We start from the raw sequence: 26,995 nt of genomic DNA, 5'->3' as shown, positions 1-26,995 counted from the left end.
TCCATCCAGCTCAACCTGTGTGCTTCATGACCGTGTAATTGTCATTCAAAGTGTGATAGAACTGAAAGCTAAACATTGGCCTGGGCAGGAAGGGGGTGAAAGTGCCTGTTATTGAAGTGGTCAATAGTCATTGCAGTCTCATTCTTTTAATACTTATTAATCAGTGTTTCCTAACCTTTTTTTCCAGACAAGGTACCCTTTGAAAGTATGAACAATCTCGAGGCACACCATTATTAAATGTAAAAACAATTCTAATAGTTTAACATAATGCAGCAACATCCCCACACGTAGAACACCCAACATTAGAGGTGATTTATTCTTTACACTTTTTCAAACTGGTACTGACTAGTAGTCCAATGTTTCTCTTCTCCCTCATATTTTTTCCATCACTCAGCTAATGCGATCCCAGTGCTGACAGAGAGGGGCAGGGAAGGTTCAAAAAAGGATGCTGTGCAGGTGACCGACATCCTCCTTATCAACTAATGATGTAATTGGTTGTTAGGATGCCAGTGACTAAAAGGTCCTAATGGTGTACAATGAAATTCCATCGCTTTGTGTAACTATAATGCAGGCTTCACCTCCCTGATGGCTTGTATACAGTTTTTGGGTAATTTTACCCCTGAAGAAACCTCAAGGCACCCTGGTTGAAAAAGGCTGGAATATATGATAAAGCATTTCCAGCTAAATCCTAAAAATGTGCCCAACAGATCTTTTTTTATGATTTGAGTTGATACTATTAATTTTCATAGGTTGCAGCTAGTACAAGAGGATGAATCAGGAAAATAAACACAGTTCTTTCTGGTGGACTCAAATATATAACTTTTTGTTTTAAAGCAACACATTCACTTCTGTAGTTTACTCCATGTTTATTACAAATACATTTGCATTTCAGTTTAAACAGCCATTTCCATTGTGGTGACACACCTATTAACATAAATCTTTGTAGTTTTAGGCCACACACTCTGTTAGTGCATATTAACACGTGTGAGCAGTCAGTCAACATTTAAACAAAAAGGTAAAAAAATTGTTACAAAATAAATAAAACTTGCTAATAAATCACTGCTGTAAGACAATAGGCTGGCCGCCGTTCCACTTCAGAGTACCAAATTTGATTGTGATTTTGCATGATTAGAAATGTCTCCCTATGTACAGAAAATGCACTCATTCTACATCCTCTGTATTGCAAATAATATTTTGCAAAAAAGTTCAATAACCTCTTATTTGCTATATCCATTCATCTTCACTATGATTGGCCAATTCCCACAAGGAGTGTAATCAGGAAGGCAAGATTTCCACACAGGTAGATGACCAGCAGATACATCTCGTACTTTGCCTAAAACAGAAAAAAAAAAAAAAAAACAGATGGCTAAATGAAACCTCTTTGGGAAATTTTTCTTTCTGCAATTTAATACTGAATTCCAGGGAAACTGTTTTATCTGCCAAAGGATTTGTACTTCTGTACATCCAGTTCTGAGATTTACACAGCTCTGCCACTGAGCCCTGTCTGGCTGGTCAGGAGGCCTGATTTTTTTCTAACGTGGTGAATACCTTCTACAAGTCACAGGTCTTATACCTGTAACTAGACAGTGAAAGGGAAAGCAGCAGACTGAGCTCACCTCTAGGTCATTCTGCTCTCTACTTTTAGGATGCTCTTTATTATATCATGAACACTGCAGTTCAAGTGATTGGTTCCCTATGCTGCTTTGCCCAGCATATTTAACCCACTTCATATAAGCCCAGGGTATCAAAGCTTCGTCCTCTGCCCTGGACTAACAGTAGAATGCTGTGGGCAGCTTTTATTTTGTATTTTAAAGGATAACTATACCCAGGGCTTTCTTTTCTCAGAAAATAGGTGCAGGAACTTAACCATGACCCCCAAACCACCCCCCCCCCCACACACACACTCCATACCGCATCAAATAGTGGGTGTGGTCAAATTTCACTAACAGTGACGGGATCTTAAAGGGGTCCTAAATACCAGGAGTGCATTGGGTACCAAGCGCAGAGTTTGGGGGTGGTTTACACACAGAGTGCAGAGTTCAGCCATCTTCCACAGCTGCTTACACCTGTATCCCCCATCCACATCTCACTTTCTCCCCTCCTTCACCATCTTCCACATGTCTTACTGTTCCTTTATTAGGCTGGATGATCTCTGCCTCTCTCACTTGCCTCCAGTAGGAGTGAGGGCATCCGCAATGTGCCCCAGGCACCTGCATTTCCCTTGTCCCCATCTTACATTCAGTGGGAGCCACTCAGGAGATCAGATCTGTGGGTACCATTGGGTGACAAGCTGTAACTTGTAAACACAGAAGCCAGAATTCTGCGTTTACAAGTGATAGTGGTGAGCAGGGAGCAGAAGGCCTGAGCCAGAGGTGGTGGCTCTAAGTTCCACCAAGTTCCAGCTGAAAAAAATGCCCTGACTAGACCCAAGAACAAAAATGGAATATATAGCAGCTTACAATTCTTAGACGTGGTGGTTGGGTGTGGCGAGGGTGTTTAGTGTTCACCTTTTCATTTTTTTTTTTTCTGAAAAGGCAAACTTAGACTTAAGAAAAACACCAGTTAATCCTGCCAGTATCGGCACTTTGAGACCTTCCTTTATTAAGGTGACAGAGCTAATAAACTAGCTCCTATCATTGCAGAAGCATTGTTATCCTGCAGTGTATACTACAGGCAGCCGTGATTTCATCTAACCTGCTGCAATCAACTGACCTTTCTTGTTTATCGACAACTAGTTTGACAGTTTAAGATCTCATTCACATTGATCCGACTTGTCAGGCGATTTGTCAGCCTGACAAGTCGCGGTCCGTCACACTCCCATTGTGTAGTACAGGAGCCGTTCTAATAGGAGCGACACAAGTCGCCCCGACTTAGAAAAAGGGTCCTGTACTACTTCGGGGTGACCTGGAGGCGACTTGCATAGACATTCATTTTATGAAGTCCGTGCAAGTCGCGCCGAAGTCGCGCTGCACGCGCCTTCACAGGTCGCCCCCTAAGTCGGAGCGACCTAGTGTGAACCGAGCCTTAGGCTTCATGTACACTGGCAGCTCCCAAACGTAACTTTCTGAGCTTTTGGTGTTTTTTTTTGCCAAAGTTCCTAAACTCAAATCCATAAAAGCCTGTGTGTCCATGTACACATAGACTTTTAGCAGAATTTAGGAGCTGCCGGGTTTAGGTGAGGCTAAACCTCCCTCTCCTGAACGTGGAAGAATCACATTCATGATAGGAACATTTTGACCACCAGCCGCGGGAAAATGTGTTTTGCATTTTTGCTGCGTTTTGTGTTTTCCCGCAGCCGTGGACAGGGTAGGCTAGTGTACATGTAGCATAACAGATGAGCAACCTCAAACATCTTCTCAAAAACAGCCACAAACAGCTGATAAAAGCAAACAACAAAGGGATCCAGCGGTTTTTGTTTTCATTACAAAACCTACAGAGTATTAGGCCTTATGCACACTGGACGTTTTTACAGCTGCTGTTTTTGGCTTAAGACATTTTTTTCTGCAGCCAGTAAACTCCCCAGTGTGTTATCCTATGTGTCCATGCACACATTGGCTATTATCAGCAGTTTTTGGAAGGGGTGTTTTCTGGCTGGGAAAAAACCCAGCCAGAGGAGTTTTTCAGCTGTAAAAACACTCCAACTGATAAAAGCTTAAAAATTCTGAAGAACGCCAAAAAACAAGTCTATTGTCATTTATCAGCGTTTTTGAGCCATAAGCTTTTGTGGGAGTATAGTTTTGCTAAAAAAAAGATAAAAAAACGCTACAGTTGAAAAACACTAAAAAATGCTCAAAAACTCTTTCTACAGCTACAGCTTTTTACTGGCCTTTTGATAACATCCAGTGTGCATGAGGCCTTAGCCCCGTTCACATCGGGACGATTTGACATGCTGCCTATTTCCGGCAACGGCACCGGCCAAGTCGTCGGCGTCGCACCGATTCCCAAGAAAAGTTTATGCACTACTTTTGGTGACTTCAGGGGCAATTTCAATAGACATCTGTACATAAACCCGCACAGATGTCTCTTAAATCACCCCCGAAGTCGGACTGAAATGCCGGTTTGAAATTGTGTGAGTTTAGCTGAACTTGCACGATTTCAAACACACATTCAGTGTGAACCTAGGCTAAAAGTATACCTGAAGGCAAAACTTTTTTTAATTTGTAGAAAGAGGAGAGAGGTTTAGAACACCTGTAATTTTTTATTACTGTCTGTGCCCCCATTAAGGAGATTTTCTATTTGTCCTGATTTGTTGAAAGTAAAGGTAAAGAAAATCCAAATTTTGGGTTCTCTCCAGAAAAGTAATAGAGGGGAAATCTTCCAATAGAGGCACTACTTCTGGCGGCCTGGGGGTCCCAAGGGATTCCCTTTATTTGTAGAGATTTCCTCTCACTTCCTGTTTAGCTATGGTATAGAAAGTGAAGAGAAATCTTCAAAACAGGACACAAATAGTGAAAAAAAAATCTGACAGGGGTTATAACCCTCATTTGAAAACAAAAAATTGCCTGTAGTTCTTTTTTAACCCCTCAGAGCCGTCACCTGCAAGCCCTTTAAGGAGTTTAGAATGCAGTGCGGGGCTTACGGTCATGTGACTGCCGTGATTGGCGGTCACATGATCCGAAAGCTCCCAATCGTAAGCAGCGAGCAAGAGCTGCTGCCACCAGCACAACACTATTTCCGCTATTGCACCCAAATGTGCCAACAAGCTGCATATTTGCATGCACTTAGAACAAAGAGGTTATTATTGAATGCCAGCACTATATCCCACAACATTGTGAAATACAGGGTTCACATATACCTAAAATATAATTGGTATGTTTCTTTAAGTGTTATCATTTATTACACCTGTGCTTCTATCCAGAAACACGGAAAACACATATGGATACTGAACACTAGAGTATAGAAAGATTGTCTTGTTTTAATAAAATACATATATGGCCTCTTCCTATCCAGCAGGAAACTAATGTTGTAGGTCACTGATGGCCTGCAACAGAAAAAAAAAAAAAAAGGGACTACTGGTGCTTTAAAAAGAAAGCTGCATAAGCTCTGTGTTTTATGGTTGGGTAATCTAACTTTACGAAAATTTAAAGTGAACAGGATGACGTCAAAATGTTATTACCGAGGCCTGTGTATCTCCTTTGTCTGCTGATTTCTTCATTTCTAAGGGGGTTAAAAAAAAAAAAATGATTAGAAACTGAAGACGTGATGTTTATAAAATTGTGAATGAGTTTGCATTTTATCAGGACACAATTATATGTTGACATGAATTGTGTGAAATGATTAGTAACATCTCTAGATAGCTGGCCCTTTAGGTGCCCGCACGCACCTTTGGGTACAGTATGTCCAAGAACTTTCTAACCTCAATGTATGCTATCATGAAAATCTTGACTTCAGAAGCCAAAGATAAGCTTCGGCCTACCCCCTCCTGTCCCCCATAACTAACAGTTGTTTTCTCAGTAAAATAGTTGCATCAATTGTGAGTGGGCAGGTCAGAGCTTGACTTTCTCTGCTGAAGTCAACATTTAAATAGAACTTTCAAAGATCTTGGATACCTCTGTAAAGGCAAAGATCCCAACTGTCCCTGATTTCGAGGGACTGTCCTTGATTTGGAACATATCTCCTCTGTCCCTCTTTCCTTCCTCATTTGTCCCTCACTTTGGTCTGATCTGTATAGTTGTATATAAAATGCACTACTTATTTATCAAAAAGTGTTTCCCTGTGCTAAACCTTTTATCCAATTTCTAAATCGCTGCATTTGTAAATTTCAAAAGCCAGTATAAAGGAATAATAGTGGTAAAAAAAACATTTGTGGATTTAACTATTCCTTTTTTTTTTTTTATAATTCTCTTTTAAGGGGTGTGGCAGGGTGTGTGTCCTATGCCTATATACTTTTGCTAATAGGTGCCCCTTGTCTCCATCTCAAAAAGTTGGGAGGTATGGTAAAGGTGACCTAACACCAGACCCCACCCCTGGTCCCTGCTGTAATTACCTCCAGTGATCCTGAACTGTCAGGGCTCGTGCAAACCACTTCACTGGTCCATGGACGGCGCTGGCCAATCAGAGTCTGTCTGATCAGTCCTTGCAGCGCTGGTTGGAGAGGTGAGAAAGCAGCAGGGATCTCAAATCTCTGGACTGGGGAAGCAGCTTGCTGGAGCTCTGACAGCTCAGGATCACAACGAGGTAAGTACAGTGGGGAGGAGGTCCAGTGTTAGGTCACCATTTCAGGTGAACTAACCCTTTAAGGTATGTGCCTAAATGATAACAGGGCATTTGTATAGATGACATTTACCTGTAACTATTATGTGTAGGTTCAAAAGCAGAGCAGCACTAAATTGTTATTTGATTAGGCTAAACAAAGGAATATAAATGAGTGATAAGTCAACAACTGGTGCACACAGAATGTGGTGGAGCTGTGCATAGTAACTAGTAATCAGCTTCTAGGTTTTATTGTCAAAGCTTAAGGGCTCTTTCACACATCTTGTCCGTCGGACGGAGTCCGTTTATCTTAGCGGGGGATCGATCCGCCAATCCCCCGCTGAGCAGGAGGATGACAGCTGTGTCTCTGCGCTGTTTGCGCAGAGACAGCTGTCAGGTCCCCATGCAACTCTATGGGGGAATCGGATGGGAACGGACCGTCGGTCCGTTCTCATCCGATCCCATCCGATCTGATGCGCTGGACGGATGGAAAATAGGGTTTCCATCCGTCCAGATTTGATGGATCAAATCGGATGTCAGCGGACATGTCTCCCCTGAGATCCGATGCCCCATAAAGATGGATGGGGTGACCGTTCAGATCCGCCAAAAAAACTGACAGGTGGATCTGAACGGTCCGCCTGTGTGAAAGGGGCCTTACTGAACAAACTGAAGTTAGAAGCTGATTGGTTACTACCCCCCCCCCCCCCCATGGTAAAATGCAGCAATTTGCTATGTGCATTGTAGCCACTAGAGTCGTGGTTTAAATGTTCAAAGAGTGTCTCCATTGAGTGTCTACATGTTTCCACACAGTTTAATACCTTTATTCCATAAAAGCTAAAGTACATTGGAACATTATTGGAAGCATCACAATGTTCCTTTCGGTGGGAAAAACATAGTTGACCCCCCCTCCTTTCCCCCAGCCACAATTAGCCTCCCTTAGCACAATATTAATGTGCATAAACCCTTAATACATTGGTATTGCTCAGGGGGAATCTAGCCAATTTTGGAGTTCTGCACTTTCTACGTCAAACATAGTTCTGTCCATTCTTCCACAGCAGGTCATAGCTAGAAATGGATACTTGCTGTAATTCATCCAACATTTCTTACCATGGTACAGGTGCAGGTTCAATTTACTTTTATTTGTTTGGATCTGGCTGCACCCACCATAAATTTTGTTTGTTAGGAAAAAGTGACTTATTTTTGTGATTCTGGGGGTAAGGATGTAAAGAATGGCTTTGCTAGCTGGTTGCTGTTTCTGGTGTAAAGCTTCCAGCATGGTAGCGTGATGCCTAACAATCACCCCTTGCCAAAACTTCTAACAGTAACCCTTCCTTTAGTAAACATTATCCCTTGTTTAAAAAAGTGGGGGGTAGGGGGCGGCACTGCCTATTTAGTGAGGTAAATAAACAATGGAGTGCCAGGTGGAGGTGGCAATAGATAAATAGTTGAATGAAATAAAATGGTAGGTGGCAATAATGAATATAGTGTGTAAAAATTAATATGTAAAAATTGATGCGTGAGTCAAAGTGACATATGCATGTACGTCTCTATAAAGTGACGTGTGCAAGGATGATAATAAAAAAAAAGGAATGTAAGAGCAGGTAATGGTATTAAGTCACAATGTAATATATATATATATACGTCCTAATAAAGTGACGTGCGCAAATATGATCATATGTGTAGACTCAACAAGATACATACAATATATAATATTAGAACCGATAAATAAGTGCAAATAAATCCAGGTTCATCAGTGAATCAAAGTGGCAAGTGCAACATCTCCAAATAAAGTGACATATGCTAATATGACCATAGATATAAGTCTACCAAAAAAATTAAACAAATGTATAGGTGCCAATAGACCAGAAAAAATGTGCAAAAAAAAAAAAAATATATATATATATAAATATATAGAACTACAGGTGAAAAAAGGTATGCAGTAATACAATGTAAATATAAAGTGGCTGGTGCATAAAACGTCCAAAGATGGTATATACCAGTAGCAATTTACCAGAGGGGTCACTGAGCACCTCACCACCCACCACGGGGTCACTTACTATAGTGTATAGTTTACACGAAGATTATTATTTATTATATTCACACTTTCTGGACGGTTTTTCATCACCTATCACCATTTACTCCAAATAGATTATTGTACATTCACCACAGAACTTTTTTCTTTAGATATTTCACCACGTTTGCTGCTACTGGTATATACCATATTTGGACGTTTTATGCACCAGCCACTTTATATTTACATTGTATTACTGCATACCTTTTTTCACCTGTAGTTATATATATTTATATATATATTTTTTTTTTTTTTTGCACATTTTTTCTGGTCTATTGGCACCTATACATTTGTTTAATTTTTTTGGTAGACTTATATCTATTGTCATATTAGCATATGTCACTTTATTTGGAGATGTGCCACTTTGATTCACTGATGTACCTGGATGTATTTGCACTTATTTATCGGTTCTAATATTATATATTATATGCATCTTGTTGAGTCTACACATATGATCATATTCGCACACTTCACTTTATTAGGACGTATATATATATTACATTGTGACTTAATACCATTACCTGCTCTTACATTCCTTTTTTTTTTTATGATCATCCTTGCACACGTCACTTTATAGAGACGTACATGCATATGTCACTTTGACTCACGCATCAATTTTTACATATTCATTTTTACACACTATATTTATTATTGCCACCTACCATTTTATTTCATTCAACTATTTATCTATTGCCACCTCCACCTGGCACTCCATTGTTTATTTACCTCACTAAATAGACAGCGCCATTCCCTACCTCCCACTTTTTTACATTATATAGTCTTCTGACTATATTATAGGGAGGCTGCAGCCTAAATATTTCCATTTATATCCAATACTCCATAAGCGCGGAGTTCACTACTCTTAATTATCCCTTGTTTGCTCACCTCTCCAGGGTGGGGTCCAATGCACTTGCGTTTCTGTGGTAGATACTACTGATTCACCCTGCCAGTATCACTTCCATCTACATCACTGCCCAAAGTTTTTCTTTGTTATGAATATGAATAGCATCAATTAATGAATGTATAATGGGACTGGTGTTGTAGGCGTAGACCGATCAATACATCTAATTTCTGGTGCTTAACCTCCCCATAAAAGTAGAAAACAGCATACAGGGAAGACTGACCATATGCTGTTCAATTTTCATTAGGGCTGCATCAGATATGAGCATACCTGTAATAATCTGGTGGTATAGGGTTATTTGGTCATAAAGGTCTGCCACATCTGACTATACATAGATGTAGCACCCTCTTAGATAGATGCTAGTAATTGGATAGTTAGATTAGTGTGTGTTTTTTATATGCAAATTTAGTTTCCACACTGTAGTCCCTGTGACTGTTTTTTTAGGTAAAAGCATAGTTTGCTTACTGTACTCAGTGAAGCTACAATCTGCTAGTCAGGTCTGATCAATGGGCTCAGTTGCTGCCAGTCTGGTCTAATAGCTCCCTCTGCATCTGGAGAACTCGAGAAGTTTCTGGATGTTAGGTGTGGAGCTATGCAGATGGAAGCATGAATATTGATACAGCCCTGGCCTATGCCTGAGAGGCAGGCTCTGATGGTATGCTAAGAGACTGTATATATTCTGTGAGCACACTGAGCTCAGGGTCTTTTCCCAGAGAGTAATAGTCAAGCCTGGAGGGCACACTTCCCTCCCAGGCAAAGCTGCTGTTATGTCTGTTGTTGTGAGGCCTCGGGTGGGCAACTTGAGGGCCTGAATGCTGAGATCCTGGAACTAGAAGCTGACTAAGGAGGGCTGTTCACTTAAGATCTGGTCTGGTATCAATGTCACTTGGAACTTGGAAGGTGGCAACCAGCTGTCCTTCGGCCTTGTGTGAGTACAGACACTAGAGAGATCTTGGGGGCCTTTGTGCTTTTGCTACCCCTCGGGTGCTAGAGAAAGTCAGCTGTTGGTCTATGCAAGTTGGAAACTGGCTGCTGCCTGAAGAGCTTTGTCCATCTATTCTTCTACTTAAAGGAAATCTGCTTTTGTGGTTCTAAGAAAGGAATTTACAGTTAACTACTACTACTACCTTAAAGTCTACCATTTACCACAAACACTGGCTTTAACATAGCTTGTTCTGAAAAATACGTAAGTCCTCAAGTGCACAAAATTCTTGTTTTTGAAGTATCCTACCTAATTCCCTCAACCCGATCCAAGTTCTCAAAAAATAAAAACAACACCCCTAGACTGGTCATTGAAGAAAAATGCCAATGAGCCTGTGTGCCTAGCTGCAGGGTGAACCCTGTGGGAAAGGCTTGGACAGTAATCCGGCTGCTCCCACTGAAATTAAATTTTCTCTCCTAGTTAGAAAATACAACCATCTTGTCTGTTGTAGGTTTCTTAATTTTTAAAAATTTTCTTCATATGACAGTAATTACATCATACTACGATAACAGTACAAAAATTGCATACCTTTCCGAGCCAGCATAGCATTTATCTCAAGGATTAATAAGAATAGTGCCCACCAGCCAGTGAACCCTCCCATCACTTTTACCATCCATCCAAGTTTGTGGTCTATTAATTGCAGTCCCAGGAAAAGGTTGGCCACTGAAAGAGAGAATTACACTTGTTTTTTTCTTATGACTCCAAATGTTGAAATAAATAACTAAATAACTCATATTACAACACTTTAGCCAGTAACAACTGTAGCGGGGTCTTCCATTATACAAGTTCTAAAAGACTGCTGCTTGACATTTGAGAGGAACTCGGCTCCATCTAGTGGCCAAAAGGACACATTGCAGCGGCTATGGAATGTCTTTTGATGTTATTTTCCTTTCAGGAAGTTGAGCAGTCTTCATCGCCCATAGTGCTTTGAGAATACCAGGGTGCACTGCTGCACCGCACAGCCTTCTGGGGGAAGCTTTATAAAGGAAGGGAGGAGCCAGGCTCACTCTCTTGGGAAAGACACAGTGAGACAAGCAGAATGCCAGTGCTGTGGGCTGATGTTGTATGCTAGGCCGAAACTCCTGGGCCTTAAGTGACTAAGTTGCAGTGTTTCATCTCCAGTAGAGGATCCCTCCTGGAGGTCCCATCGATGTTCTACAGAGACCAGACTCATCCACCCCAAATACCTAGCGCGGCTGGTGACAGAGGCCGGAGACTGAGACAGCAGCGGAGGCTTCCTGGGAGACAGTCCTGTTGGTGAGAGGGCACCTGCCCAAAAACTGACTCTATCTATCAAAGAAGTAACTTTAGTCAGGATTAGCCTTAGAGTAGTAGAAGGCAATATACCAGGTGGCCCAGTACATCTCTCACAGAAGTTTTACCGGCAATCCTGCACAGACACCCCGCGGTGATTACTAACTGTTTGCTGCCATTCTCTCTATTGATCACCCATCCTCAATGTGGATTACAAATTGCGAGTGCACCAACGTTGCTAGCGAAGATATAGAGAAGAAACAGCGGACTCAGATAGGTCTGACATTCTGATACTGTGTCTAACTGAATGCTGAGCCTTATCTCCAAAAGTATAATAGTGATTAAGATGGCGGTCCTATAGGCTCTGAGACATTTCCTGAAACAATTAATGTGCCCTTGAGGAGTGATATCACAGTATTTATCTTATCTTTGATTAATTAATTAGTATATCCTTTTACAAAGTCATATTTTACTGTATCGAAACTGTTTATTTGATTCACAGTAAATAACTTTCCTGTTTAAAAGCAAGCTTGTGTGTGGTCACCTTGTATTACCCAGAAGGACTGCAGCTGGAGAGAGGTAACAGGTCATTATTATTTATTGAAGTGTTATATTCCAATCTGTGTAGCCATTTGGTATTCCAGTCCTATTCTGGGTCAGTTGTGCCTAGGGAGGGTTCGAGCCAATTCTGTGGGTTGTTAGGCAGGACGTAGACCCAATAATCTAATCAGCAGCTCCTGCGGGGGTGGTGCTACACGTGGGGGCTCGTCCGGGATCATCTACAGTCCTGCAACACAACCCTCTCAGCCACAGAATCCCCCTCAACGCAGAAATGGATCCTACCGCTGCAGCCGAGTGGTGCAGGGAAGAGAATGTCGTAGTGGAAAATGGCCTGGTGGTTGAAATCAAGGGAGAGGTCTGGACTGAGGAAAAACTCCTCCCAGTTTTAAGGGCACTGTCCACAGACAGGAAATTCTGGGTGACTGACATAAAGACAGACACCACCGTTCCACACACGTATGCATTGTGTGAGTGGAGAAAGGGGGTCCCTGATTACTTTAAGGGAACCAGTGTAAAGACTACTGACCAAACAGAACTTTTCTTAATACATCCAGAAGTCCTTACTGAAGGTCCCTCATCCACCACTCCTGGGGGATCCAGCAAAGAAAAAGGTGTCCAAGAAGGGAGTCCAGAGTCACCACCTTTGTCTACCTTTAGCTCAGAACTGTGTGCTGTTCTCGGGGAAATCGTAGCAAAATGTAGTAAGGACTCCCCAAACTATCTGATGACTGAATATAGGAAGCTCAGGACATTCTCTGGGAAACAGCCTGTGCCTTCGACAGAAGATGGGTTTGAAGAGTGGTTAGATACCGCCACTCAGGCTTTGGAAGAGTGGGAGGTACCAGAACAGCACAAGAAACAGAGAATCACAGAAAGTTTAAAGGGACCTGCACTAGAGGCCGTACGTAATCTCAAGCTAAGCAAAAAGAACTGTACTGCACAGGATTATCTAGACATTCTACAAGATGTATTTGGTCGGACGGAGAACGTGGCTGAACTTCTTTACCAGTTAGACCACTGTTACCAAGAAGAGGAAGAGAAGTTGTCCGAATTTATTAGACGCCTAGATAAGATCATCCACCAGATCTTGATAAAGAAAGGGATAGACCCCCGGAAGGTAGATGAGACTCGTGCACGGCAGGTGCTGAGAGGGGCTCAACCTTTAGATCCCATTGCCATACTGTTGCGAACTCGCCAAGATGGTGGCATTCTGGAATACCCTGACCTGATCCGAATGGTCAGAGAAGAAGAGGTCATGTTAGACAACAAAAGGAAGAGTCGGCAGTTTGACTCAACTGCTCGTGTCAGAGTGATAAGTGCAAAAGAAAGTGACTCGCAAGTTGAACTCCTAAAGACCCAGGTGTCCCAGTTGATAGAAATGGTGTCCATCCTGACTAGTCAGGCATCTACTCTACCTGATGGGAACGTGTCAGAGAAGCCGGATAAACCTTCTAACCTTAGAGTAGACCCGGAACCGAGACCTAGGAGATCGCTAACTTGTTTCAACTGTGGGGGAGTAGGACATGTTAGAGGAGTATGTCCCAGCCCAGGAAATGTCGCCTCAGAACCTCGCAAGCCAGCGGAAAAACTTCAGAGGGCACCCGTGAAGGAGTCGACCGGGTGCCCGCCAGTTTCAAGGGAATCCAAGAGACTCAATGATTCAGGGAATCTGAGTCAGGGAGTCAGATCCAGGTACAACGCCCCTAGTTCTATACTCCAGGCTACTGAGAGAAGGAAAATCAATGCACACCGGGCCCAGAGGGGACTGAAGTCCAGAAGAAAAAAAAAGAAAAGAGCCTGGGTGCAGAGAACTGAATCAGACAACAAGGCCACTTCAAGAGAATTCCCAACTAACTTGGTCGGGCCTTCCCCTGTAGTCTCTGTCCAGGTAGAAGGAATTTACACAAGAGCCCTCCTTGACACTGGGGCCCAAGTGACTCTTCTGTATAGAGACTTCTATGATAAACACCTTACCCATCTACCTCTGCAGAAGTTGGAAGATCTGGAGATATGGGGTATCGGGACTCAAAGTTTTCCCTATGACGGGTATCTGCCAATCAAGTTGACCTTTGACCCATCAGTGGCTGGTGAAGCTGAAACCTTCGACACCCTAGCGGTGGTCTGTCCTCGTCCGCCAGGGGCCAACAAAAGCTCTCTCATCGTAGGGACCAACACTGACCTAGTAAGGCGCCTCCTGACACAACTGGTCCAGGGACAGGATGCTCCAGCGCCAAGGATTCACCCCATGCTACGGCAGGCCTATCAACGATTAGTATTGGAGCAAGAGACTCCTGCAGAAGGAGTTGGAAGACTCTGGAAGTTGGACAGAACGGAAAAGGTCTTGCAGCCAGGAGAGGTGGCTTGTCTGAAAGCTTCCGTTAAACTCACATGGAAACAGCCGGGCCCTTTTATCATCTTTGAATCAGGTCCACAGGAAGAGGAGAGAGGGATAGAAGTAATCCCTGAAGTGATCCCTTTGAAGGTGTTACAGAAAAACCATGGAAGGGTTTTAGTGAGTGTCAGAAACACCTCTACTACACCGGTGAAGGTACCGGCCAGAGTGCTGTTGGGCCAAGTTAACCCGGCTACCCCAGTTGTCCCATCTGATCTTAAAGAGAAGGGAAGGGGTGAAGATGTTATAGAAGAGCTCTGCTCTGGAAACGCTGCCCTCCCACCAGAATGGGTGAAGAGGGCCAAGGCACAACTTGCTGGATGGCGAGGAATATTTTCTAGGGCTGAGTTCGACGTGGGATGCGCCAGGAGTGCCACTCATAAGATCCGCCTGAGTGAGGACAAACCTTTCCGAGAAAGAGTCCGGCGAGTCCCCTTAGGTGACTTAGAAGATCTACGTCAGCAGCTGGCGGAACTCAAGAAGACTGGGGTTATTCGAGAATCCAGGAGCCCATATGCTTCTCCGATAGTGGTAGTCCGGAAGAAAAACGGATCTCTGAGGCTTTGTATCGACTACCGAACACTGAACAGAAGAACCATCCCAGACCAGTATACCACTCCTCGAATCGAAGACGCCCTACAGAGCCTGTCAGGGGCGAAGTGGTTCAGTGTGATGGACTTAAAGAGTGGGTATTATCAGATCCCCATGCACCCTGAAGATCGGGAGAAGACAGCCTTCATCACCCCTGTGGGGTTCTTTGAGTTCAATCGCATGCCTCAGGGATTGTCAGGGGCCCCTGCTACCTTCCAAAGGCTGATGGAAAGGACCGTTGGAGATATGAATTTGATAGAGGTACTGGTATACTTGGATGATGTTATCGTGTTTGGCAGAACTTTGGAAGAACACGAGGAGAGGTTGGAAAAGGTCCTGAAGAGGCTACATGAAGAAGGCCTGAAACTTTCTCCTGAGAAGTGCCAATTCTATCAGTCCTCGGTCCATTACCTGGGCCACATCGTGTCTGAAGAAGGGGTGGCCACCGACCCGGACAAGCTGGATGCTGTCGCCTCCTGGCCGAGACCTACAAATGTGACCGAACTTCGGTCGTTCCTGGGTTTTTGCTCCTATTACAGGAGGTTTGTAGAGGGGTTCGCCAAGATTGCCCGACCCCTCAATGAGTTACTAAAGAACGAAGAAGATGACGTTCCTGAACTGGTCAAGCCAATGAAGTCCACCATGGGACCCCGGAAGGCCAAGGAGTCCATCCAGGATCAGTGGACCCCAGAATGTGAAGGGGCTTTCATTCAGTTGAAAAAGAATCTAACCACTGCCCCTGTGTTGGCCTACGCAGACCCCACGAGACCATATGAACTACATGTCGATGCCAGCCGAGATGGGCTGGGTGGGGTACTCTACCAGGAACATGGGGGCCACCTGCGACCCGTAGCCTACGTGAGCAGGAGTCTACTACCTGCTGAAAGGAATTATCCTACCCACAAACTTGAATTCCTGGCCTTAAAGTGGGCAGTGGTCGACAAACTGAAAGATTACCTGTACGGAGCTGAATTCATTGTCAAGACGGATAATAATCCCCTTACCTATCTGTTGACTACAGCTAAGCTGGATGCAACAGGACACAGATGGTTGGCTGCCCTCTCTAGCTTCAACTTCAGCCTGAAGTATCGGCCAGGAATCGGGAACAGGGATGCAGATGCCCTATCCAGAAGGTTGCATGCACCACACGAACCTGATGAAGAATGGACCCATTTGGCTCCAGAAGGGGTGCGTGCCCTATATCAGGGAACTGAACTTCGATCCAGAGGAGGATCAAGAGCCGAAGAGATTGGGGTTTCGGCTGTCGGAGTACCCAAATACTATTGCAGGGTGACCCAGGTTGAAGGGGAAGATTTACCCCGGCTGTCCAAAAGGGACTTGAGGAAGGAGCAGCTGGAAGACCCTCTGGGAAAACTTCTTTTGGAAGCCTTGGAGATCCAGCGCCCTGAGTTGCTTCTCACCGACTCTCCTCAGGGGGCCCGTCTGTTGCATAGAGAGTGGACCCGGTTACAGATCCGAGAAGGGGTGGCCTACCGAAGAGGCCCATCTGAAGATCTGGAGGAGAAGTGGCAACTGTTCTTACCAGCTAAATACAGGGAGAGAGTTCTGGCTGCTCTTCATGATAATCATGGCCATCTGGGACCTGAAAGAACTTTTCAGCTTGTCAGAGACAGGTTCTACTGGCCCTGTATGAGGGCCGAAGTTGAAGGATACTGTCATTCTTGTGTCCGATGTATACAAAGGAAGACTCTGCCACGTCAAGCAGCCCCAATGGGCCATCTGCAAAGCCAGGGACCCATGGAACTGGTGTGCATTGATTTCCTTTGCCTAGAGCCTGATCTGAGTGGCCAAGGGAATGTCCTTGTGGTAACAGACCATTTTACCAGATACGCCCAAGCATTCCCAACAAGGGATCAGAAGGCCTCTACAGTAGCCAAAGTTCTTGTAGAAAAGTTCTTTGTACACTATGGGTTACCACAACGCCTCCATTCAGATCAGGGAAGAGACTTTGAAAGCAGACTGATCAAGAGACTGTTAGATCTGTTAGGCATCCAAAAGACTAGAACTACTCCCTACCATCCACAAGGGGATGCCCAGCCGGAAAGATTTAACAGGACTCTTTTGGACATGTTGGGGACTTTAAGCTCAGAGAAGAAACAGCATTGGGGCACACATGTAGCTGCCATTGTGCATGCCTACAACAGTACTGTCAATGATGCTACTGGATATTCCCCTTATCGTCTAATGTTTGGACGAGAGGCTCGATTGCCAGTGGATTTGGCCTTTGGCATCTCGCCCGATCACACCTCTTCAGCATCGCACAAGGGATATGTGGACCGACTGCGGAAGAGTCTGAAATCGGCCTATGATAAAGCTCAGGCCACATCTGATCAACGTGGACTGAGGAATAAAAGGAATTTCGACTTAAAAGTTCGGATCCAAGATTTGCAACCAGGGGACAGGGTATTGTTGAGGAACTTGGGTGTCCCGGGAAAACACAAGTTGGCAGACCGCTGGAAGTCCCAACCTTATGTTATCTGCAAGCAACTACCAAACCTCCCTGTGTATCAAATTCGGCCTGAAGGAAGTGTGGGTCCATTGAAGACTTGGCATAGGAACCATTTACTGCCTCTCTCTGAAGCAGTTCGCATGCCTCCTGTCGTAGATTCGCCAGAGACCCCTTCGACCTCTCGCCTGTCCAGACCAGTCACCAGATCTCAGTCGACACTCCCAGATGTGAGGGAGGGAAATTCTCCATCTGAAGATCTGGAAGATGAAGAGGAGGTACCTGACTGGATGTGGTCGTCTCAGTTACCAGAACCCACACCTGCCTCCCTGTCTTCATCCGAATTGGCTGACAGAGGAACCCTTCGGGCGGAAGCCCCCGAATTCATACCTTTCCACATGCTTCCAGAAGAAGTAGTTGATGATGAAGATCCTGAGGAGGAGGTTGCACCTTCCTCTGAAGAAGAACTGACCGCTCTTGAAGCATCAGATTCCTGTGTGTTGGAACATGAGGAGGAGGACATTGAAGAATCCCCAGAAGTGGCTGGTCCTAGTACCTCTGAGATCGTGCATCCCAAAGAACAGAGGGAAAGAAGAGTCATTCACCCGCCCAAAAGACTGACCTATGACCAATTGGGTGAATGCTCAGAAGAGGCTATCTTTACTTCCAAACGAACTCTTGATCAGCCTAGTTCTGCCACCGCAGATTTGGTGGAGGACAACCCTAGCTCACCCCCAGGCACATCTGTACAAGCCACTCAAGTGTCAGGGGTCTGTGAACAGAATTACCTTCCCTCCCCTGACAATTGGTGGGAGGTTCCTATGTCGAACCTGTGTTGTAATATGCAGTTGTTAAGTTTGAACTCTGCTTATGAAAAGGAAGATGATTCCCTGTTATGCATATGTTAATGTTTTTTTTTGTGTACTGCCAACATATGCACTGGAGTACATGCTGTTGTCCTCTTTGGGGACCAAAGTTTCTCAAGTGGGGGGAGTGTGTAGCGGGGTCTTCCATTATACAAGTTCTAAAAGACTGCTGCTTGACATTTGAGAGGAACTCGGCTCCATCTAGTGGCCAAAAGGACACATTGCAGCGGCTATGGAATGTCTTTTGATGTTATTTTCCTTTCAGGAAGTTGAGCAGTCTTCATCGCCCATAGTGCTTTGAGAATACCAGGGTGCACTGCTGCACCGCACAGCCTTCTGGGGGAAGCTTTATAAAGGAAGGGAGGAGCCAGGCTCACTCTCTTGGGAAAGACACAGTGAGACAAGCAGAATGCCAGTGCTGTGGGCTGATGTTGTATGCTAGGCCGAAACTCCTGGGCCTTAAGTGACTAAGTTGCAGTGTTTCATCTCCAGTAGAGGATCCCTCCTGGAGGTCCCATCGATGTTCTACAGAGACCAGACTCATCCACCCCAAATACCTAGCGCGGCTGGTGACAGAGGCCGGAGACTGAGACAGCAGCGGAGGCTTCCTGGGAGACAGTCCTGTTGGTGAGAGGGCACCTGCCCAAAAACTGACTCTATCTATCAAAGAAGTAACTTTAGTCAGGATTAGCCTTAGAGTAGTAGAAGGCAATATACCAGGTGGCCCAGTACATCTCTCACAGAAGTTTTACCGGCAATCCTGCACAGACACCCCGCGGTGATTACTAACTGTTTGCTGCCATTCTCTCTATTGATCACCCATCCTCAATGTGGATTACAAATTGCGAGTGCACCAACGTTGCTAGCGAAGATATAGAGAAGAAACAGCGGACTCAGATAGGTCTGACATTCTGATACTGTGTCTAACTGAATGCTGAGCCTTATCTCCAAAAGTATAATAGTGATTAAGATGGCGGTCCTATAGGCTCTGAGACATTTCCTGAAACAATTAATGTGCCCTTGAGGAGTGATATCACAGTATTTATCTTATCTTTGATTAATTAATTAGTATATCCTTTTACAAAGTCATATTTTACTGTATCGAAACTGTTTATTTGATTCACAGTAAATAACTTTCCTGTTTAAAAGCAAGCTTGTGTGTGGTCACCTTGTATTACCCAGAAGGACTGCAGCTGGAGAGAGGTAACAGGTCATTATTATTTATTGAAGTGTTATATTCCAATCTGTGTAGCCATTTGGTATTCCAGTCCTATTCTGGGTCAGTTGTGCCTAGGGAGGGTTCGAGCCAATTCTGTGGGTTGTTAGGCAGGACGTAGACCCAATAATCTAATCAGCAGCTCCTGCGGGGGTGGTGCTACACAACATAGATCCCCTACAGAGGGCTTTTTTTTCTCAGAGAATAGGGGCAGGTACTCAGCTCCCTCCCAGGTCCTGGATGAGAGTAGTGGATCAGTACAGCATGGTGGCTGTGGTCAAATTGCATTGGGACCATTCTGAAGGTGCAAGGTTAAATAAAACCCAACTCTACTTGCTGTAGACACTGCACATAGAGCCAAGGGTCATTGTATCAACACAATATGGTGCCACAATTGAGACTAGTAAACACATATGTTTAAGGTCTAAGGGAGTCTCCCCTCTGTATTCAATGAGGGAGCTTGTTGGACAGTGGAGGAAACCTAACCAATAGTGCACCAGGGTTTATGGCTGTCCCAGTGGGTGGGCATCCTGGGATTGGTTATAATTCTGGAGGGAGCATGTGACAGGGTGTCTTTTGGCAGGAACAAAGTCCCAGGAGGAGGTGTACGGCTGTCTCTCCTCCTGCAGGTGTGAGGAAGGTGGTTCAGGCAGTCAGCCTAGTGAACCAAGTGTGGAGCTGAGCTGCAGAGGATCCAGAGTGCTGACAAGTGGAGCTGCTGGCCGAGACTGCTGGGAAAAACAGTATTGTGAGTACCAGGAGTTCTGCCTAAGGGTCTGCCTAAGAGAGGGGCCACTTCAGAGAAGTCAGGAGGATCAAGGAGCTAGCTCACACAGGAAGTGTATCAGTAAAGGGGATGCCGTGTAGTGAACCCTGAAGATTGGGAACAAAGGCGGTGCCAGGATGGACCCTAAAGTGTTCAGCAGCACAGTTTAATTACTTCAGTTCTGCGTCACAGCTAATGACGGACTGAAACAAGCAGCCTAGCCGTGACTAGCTCAACTACAGTGTTACTCAGCGTTAACCAGTGTTAACCAGCGTTAACTCAGCGTTAATCAGCATTTCTCAGGCCGTCCCAGTATATTGTGCATAGTTTAGTTCAGTTGGAGTATCCCACTCATCCCTTCTCCTATCCAAGTTCCTAATAAAACCTAAAACCAAAGAAACTGGACTGGTCCTTGTCTAAGGTAAATACATTTGGAAATATGTCTAAATGGTCTACTGTTGCTAATGGTAACCCAGGGGAACCCGTCTTCAGCAGCTCCCTTTGGAGTAGTGCTACACATACAAACCTCAGCACAAAAAAATAAATGAATATCAATCTTCCATTGCATATCTTTTTCAGCCTACCTTAAAGAAGAAATTTATAAAATAGTTAGTGACTACTTCACAACTTTTGGGACAATAAACACTTTAGGCTGTGTAATGTAAAATACAGTATAAAGTGTGCAGTCAGGAGTTTGTCATTTATAGCCCAGCATACAGAGTGCAGTTGTTAGGATTATGAATTATGCAAGATAGACTCAGAAATGCAGGTTTCCAGTGTGTGTAACACACAGAGCACATGGTTCACAATGGTGTATTGCACAGGGCTCGTGAGTGCTTTACACACAGAGTGCAGGGGTCAGGAATGCATATCACATAGAAAACAGGGTTCAGGTGTGTATAAAGCATAGGGTGCAGTGTTCAGGAATAGGGTTAAGCAGTGCATTTTGCAGAGAATGCAAGGTTTAGGTGTGCATAAAGTACAAGGCAGGAGGCAGGAGTACATATTTTAGAGAGTACAGGGTTAAGGTGTGAATAAAGCACAGGTTGTTGTGTTCAGGAATGTGTATCACACAGATTACAGGATTCAGGAGTGTGTGCAGCAGAAGGCGCAGAGTGTTGTGTGTCACATAGAGTGCATGGTTCCAGAGTGCATATCACACAGGGTGCAGAGCTCGGGAATGCGTATTGCAAAAATTACAGGTTTTAGGAGTGTTTAGCAGAGAGCGCAGGGCTCAGGAGTGTGTATCACATAGAGTGCAGGGTTCGGAAGTGCATGTCACACAGAGTGTAGGGTTCAGGAGTGAGTATGGAACAGAGTTTAGAAGTGCATTCCGTACAGGGCTCAGGCATGCATATCACACAAGGCTCAGGAGTGCCCATCACACAGGGCTCAGGAGTGCATACCTCACAGGGCTTAGGGCTTAGTAGTGCATAACGCACATCGTGCAGAGTTTAGGCACGGTGCAGGAGTGTGTGTCACAACGATTTACAGGGCACAAGAGTGTTATAGCAAAGGGCACAAGGCCAGGGGCTGCCTTGTTAAAGGGGGCTTCCAAATTCTGATAAGTCAACCTCTGTACCCCCACAACCAGTGTATCAGGGTTGTGGGGAAGAGACCCTTCATCAAAATGGGGAAAAGTTGCCCAAGATTAATAATATGGCTGGGCAGTAAGGGGGGGAGCCTCTCCAGAATTGCGTAGAGTATTTCAGTGGAAAATGGGGGTATATAAATAGCTGTCACAACATACCTCTGGTGCCATGCTTTTAAGACCACAATTTGCCATTGGAATCAGTGTGTACTGCATCAAATATGCAAGGAAGGGATTTATGAATACAAATTATAACTAGAGTATATGGAGTGAAACTCTTTTTGGAACCATGGTTTCTTCAACGCTAAGGTTTTGCTGTCCATAAGATGTGTTTGCTGCATAGAATGTGACATGGGATGTAATGCATTGAAACAAAATAGCTCGCTTGAATTTCGATTCAGGTCGAGAGTACCTTGATTGTTTCAAATACAAACATCCAAAACATCTGGGCCCAGACAAAGTCTTTTGATGACGAAACGTTGGCGACTCCAGACGCAAAGTCCACACGCCCCCTTACGGAGCCGGCTGCTTTACATTGCTTGATGCTGCTTTGGACAATTGCGGGACGCCGCACTGTTCTATGTACCTGTTTTTTACCTTCTCATTGTGAGTAGTATTCTTTTAATAAATTGGATTTTATATGTTACGGAATTACGCTATGGGCTTTCATTCTTTTTATATACTCATGCATATATGATGGAGTGATTATGAAGCATTGGAGCTTGACAACCGCTGGTGACATTGGTATAACATCTTGCTGGGAGAGGCTGTCTCATTAAATTGAGTAGCCAAGGAGTTCTGGTAAGCTGCTTGTGATACTTGAGCACAGAGGTGTCCCCATCCTTCACTTTTCCCTGGGTGTCACTGAAAAGGATTGTTCTCCTCAACACCTTGCATGCGGATTCATTTTCATTTGCATTTCTGTTTTGGGACTTTATTCAGTATTTTGGACACTATTTTGCTTATATTGTATATGTTTTTTTGTGGTTTTCCACTTGCCACATTATTATTCAAATTACTTTAGCGCTGCACTTTTTGTAAATAATTTTTTCTTATGTAATGAGTAACTATTTCCATACTGTTGTGCATCTATATGCTTGTGGTTAATGTTATATGCTGGTTGTGAGTTAATCTGCTCACTTTTATTAGATTCCTGTTTCATTTCCCAGGAAAAGAATCCCCTTTGTTCACAGAGGACTGTCCTGGGTGGAGGCACTGCCGACTTCATTATCAAATCCACTTAGCGAAGGTTCTAGTTCACTTTTTTACCTACAGGCTTAGCGCCATATCCTGTTTGAGGAGGGTCATTTCTCATAACCCCCCAAAAGAGGGGTACACTTCTATAGTGTGTACTTGCCTCAATCAAAAGCTCCTAGTGTGATTTCTATCTCCTCTCTCTTCTCTCTGCTATCTGCAGTCACTTCAGATAATTTATCCCAACACAAAACAATGCCGGGAGGCGGCCTTGCCTAACACCCCCCCCCCCCCTTTCTTCTGCATACAGCAGGTCACTGAAAGCCTCAGCTATGTATGTTTCCCTATGAGACTGTGTAGAGTTAGGTGTGTTTATTCCCTTTATTCAGGTCTCAGATTAATCCTCAGCTCTCTGTGCTATGCTGTGCAGGTTGTGATATCAGGTCTCAACCCCCTTGCCTCCTGAAGCTCAGAAGTGCTGTTTAAAATGTATGCTTAAAAAGGATGTAGAGGAGATATGCTGCAGATAAACAGGTACAACTTGTAAGAGGATTTGTTTCATCTCTGTGTATCATTTGAGGCTAGTCACTTCACTGGGTATGTAAGGGTCTACAACCACGTTAGGTAATATGGCTTGCAAGTCAGGCTCCCTCTTTTTTACATTATTTTAGGCCAAGTAAATATATAATATTCAAAGAGCTGTGGTCTTTAAAACAAAACATGCTGTCTACCACTTTATTACATATGCTACATGTCAGTTCCTATAACATAAGTGCAAAAATATAAGAGTATTTTTCTGCGACTGTCCTGTTCACTATTTTTTTTTCTTTCGGCCTCTAAATAGCAGAATCTTCCAATCAAACACATACTACTGACTAACCTGCCAAAATCTTTACCACAAAGGCATTGATTCGATGGGACCAATTAAAAATGAATCTCCTGTTGACAAAAAAAGGAAAGGAATTAGCTTTAGGTATCATACGCAACTACAGTCACTTCTCAGATCTGTCACATACTGTGTGCGTGTTCCTATATGATTGTGGTCTTAGTGTTCCTATATGATTGTCCATAATGTAGCTAAAATATCTTACAAGAAAAAGCAGAAGGAAAGATCTGGAAACTCATCTGCAAAAATTTCAGAGCTGTGACCCACGAGTAGAGATGAGCAGAATTATGCTCTTCTTGGAGAAAAAAAAAGCTTTTTTTCATCATTGAGAATCGGTTCACACTAGGGCGGCTGGACTCTGTATTACTTAGGGGGCAACTTGTGCATTACCATGCACCACGACTTCGGAGCGACTTGCATGGACTTCACATAATGCAAGTCTATGCAAGTCGCTCCGAGGTCGCCCCGAAGTAGAACAGGACCCTTTTTCTAAGTCGGAGCGACCTGTGTCGCTCCTATTAGAACGGGTCCTGTAGCGGTCAATGGACCGCGAGGGAGAGCGACTTGTCAGGCTGACAAGTCGCCTGACAAGTCGCGCTAGTGTGGATCGACTCTTAGAGGGTATTTTTTTTTCAGGGTTTGGTGGATTAGTTGCTGTTTATTTTATTTAATGTTCTTTAAACAGTATCTATGTTGTTTTACAACATCCCTTTTTGTCTAGTTAATTGATACTTATGTACTGTTGCTTTCATTTTTTTGTTTAATTTTTTTTGTTGAGGTCTGTTTTCATTCTGGGAAAAAGTGTAAAATAATTAGGCTAATATACGGCTGTTTATGGTGCAAGAAGAGTTCCAATAGTTTAAAGGAGCTTTTATAAGCCTCAGGAGCAATTTAAATCAAATTTTACCTTTAATTTAAAACTCACCAAAAACCACCTTGGTATCACATTTCTCATTGTCTCTAACACATTTATGTGTAGAAAAGAAATCAGGTGCGCTAAAATTCACTGGTGTCACAAATCAGGAAAAGGTGTGACACTATAATGAGTGTCCCCCATATACCTGTGATGTGTTTCCAAAATTGATGTGCACTTGAACGGGTGTACAGTAAATACTATACACCCTGGTGCATATACTTGGGTGTGTTATGGTGAATAGGTGATGATAAATGGATAATGTGATACCAACATAAACCAACAAAGTGCACAAGTAATTCAAAGAAAAAGTGTCCAATATTTCAATGGTTGCCACCTCAGTGTATAGTCCATATACATATAAAAGTGCATAAAGTCCCAATCGTCCCCTCACAGGCTAAAGTAAAGTCCACTCTGTGGGTTCCTCTAGATCCGTGGGGTGCAGATGGGTTCCACCACCTTTGTGGGGATTAGCCCCTTACCATAGAGAAAAGAGGTTAAGGACGGATAATCAGCCCAGTAGTGTCTTGGGAATTCAGGGAGGTCACCGTGAAATAATCAGATAGTAAGTGTGGCCTCTTACCAGATCGCTCAAACCAAAAGGCGACTGTCTCACTGATCTTTCGGTGTCTCAACCCAATCCCGGTCCACTCTTGTTCTGGGTGTTACTCTCCGCACAGGTGAGGGCTTCCACGTGTATCTCACAGAAACAGAATCAGACCATAGCGCAGTACCTTTGACAATTTATTAAAACAAAAGTATCCAGTGCACTTACAGTTAGATGTTAACTAATGGACACAGGAAACCGATATTGGAGAGGCCGTGGCCGCCTGCAGTGCGGTCCTCGGCAACTTGCGATGGCGATGCGGCGCTCCTCTGTGACGCTTTTCCACTAAACAGTCGTCTACGAAAATAGGAGTAAGCCAGCACCGCCATCATCCGCCCTTAAGTATCCTGATGTACGCCGAACTTCCGGTGTCTGCAATGTATGTCTTCCCCAGTGCACACAGGAAGTGACTTCACACTCGGGTCTGCCTAGGAGACTTCCTGTCTTTGAAGAGGGTAAACATTCGAGTTAAAGGCCGGGGATGTCAGTCTTCCCCAGTGCACACAGGAAGTGACTTCACACTCGAGTCTGCCTAGGAGACTTCCTGTCTTTGAAGAAGGTAAACATCCGGGTTAAAAGCCGGGGATGTCACCGTTCTACTGAGCCTATCAACAGCTGAATTTTAGGCTAAATAGGACTTGCAGCGACCGGAAGCTGGGTCTTAAAGAACTGAATGTATACATAAAAAAGGTAATCCAAAGCACGATATTCCATTCCGCTGTTTTGCAATACAGCGGTGGAACATACTCTGCTAATTAGGTAACATACACCAATTAAAATCATAAAACAATAAAACAATATAAAAATTGCCTTATATTGTATCTTAAGCTTAATAGGCAATGGGTAAAAGCTCTAAGAAAATATGAAAGCCAATTGGGACTAATTCATCCGACTAATCGAATAGAATGTCCCAATGTAGGGTGGGGAAGATGTTATGAGCGACTATTCTAATGGATCTGGTACGTGTTCAGCTATTGTTGATAAATGCATTAATATCCAGATCTACATTATGTCCTAAGGGGCGGGAGCTTTTAGCTGATATATCCAGAAGGTTTCCCTTCTGGATATGGTCCTCTTCAAATTGCTTCCTTGCCAGTGGGGGGTGTATTTTTCTATTACTATCACCTCCAAATCTTGATGGTTTTTGTGGTGATGTGTGGCACAATGTTTAGATAAGCTATGACCTGGGAAGCCTTTCCGGATGTTTGCCAGATGTTCACAGACACGGATATTGGCTGTCCTAATGGTCCTGCCTACATACTGTTTCTTACAACTGCATGTCACGAGGTATATGACCCCTTTGGTGTGGCAGGTGATAAAGTATTTTATGGGGAAACTTTCTCCAGTGACGGTTGACACGAAGGAATTGGTTCTCTTGGTTTTGGCACTTCTACAGAGATTGCAGCTCCTGCAGGGAAAATATCCCTTCAGGTTGGGGAAGAACTTAGGAATCGGAGGTGGTTCTACAGGTGTCCGGGCTATTGTTTCTTTCAGGTTTTTAGCTCTTCTGAAGATCATCTGTGGTCCTGTCGGAAGGACTGGGCC

General features: G+C 44.0%; 1 protein-coding gene across 1 annotated transcript in view; it reads right to left on the bottom strand.

Moving 5' to 3' along the window:
* Positions 1-1,154: 1,154 nt before the first annotated feature.
* Positions 1,155-26,995, bottom strand: part of LOC309562229 (putative ferric-chelate reductase 1) — a gene marked incomplete at its 5' end in the record, with an annotated part of 130,118 nt that continues 104,277 nt past the window's right edge. The window contains 4 exons of the mRNA XM_082266353.1: positions 1,155-1,333; positions 5,117-5,157; positions 10,675-10,809; positions 23,925-23,983. Of these exons, the coding sequence (XP_082122479.1) occupies positions 1,244-1,333; positions 5,117-5,157; positions 10,675-10,809; positions 23,925-23,983 (325 nt within the window). The 3' untranslated portion in view covers positions 1,155-1,243. The remainder of the gene's footprint in view (positions 1,334-5,116; positions 5,158-10,674; positions 10,810-23,924; positions 23,984-26,995) is intronic.

This window comes from Pelophylax lessonae (assembly GCF_965119305.1).
Source record: "Pelophylax lessonae genome assembly, chromosome: 8".
In the NCBI taxonomy this organism is placed as follows: Eukaryota; Metazoa; Chordata; class Amphibia; order Anura; family Ranidae; genus Pelophylax; species Pelophylax lessonae.
The sequence above is the reverse complement of the archived record's forward strand: the minus strand, read 5'-3'. Positions and strand labels throughout refer to the sequence as shown.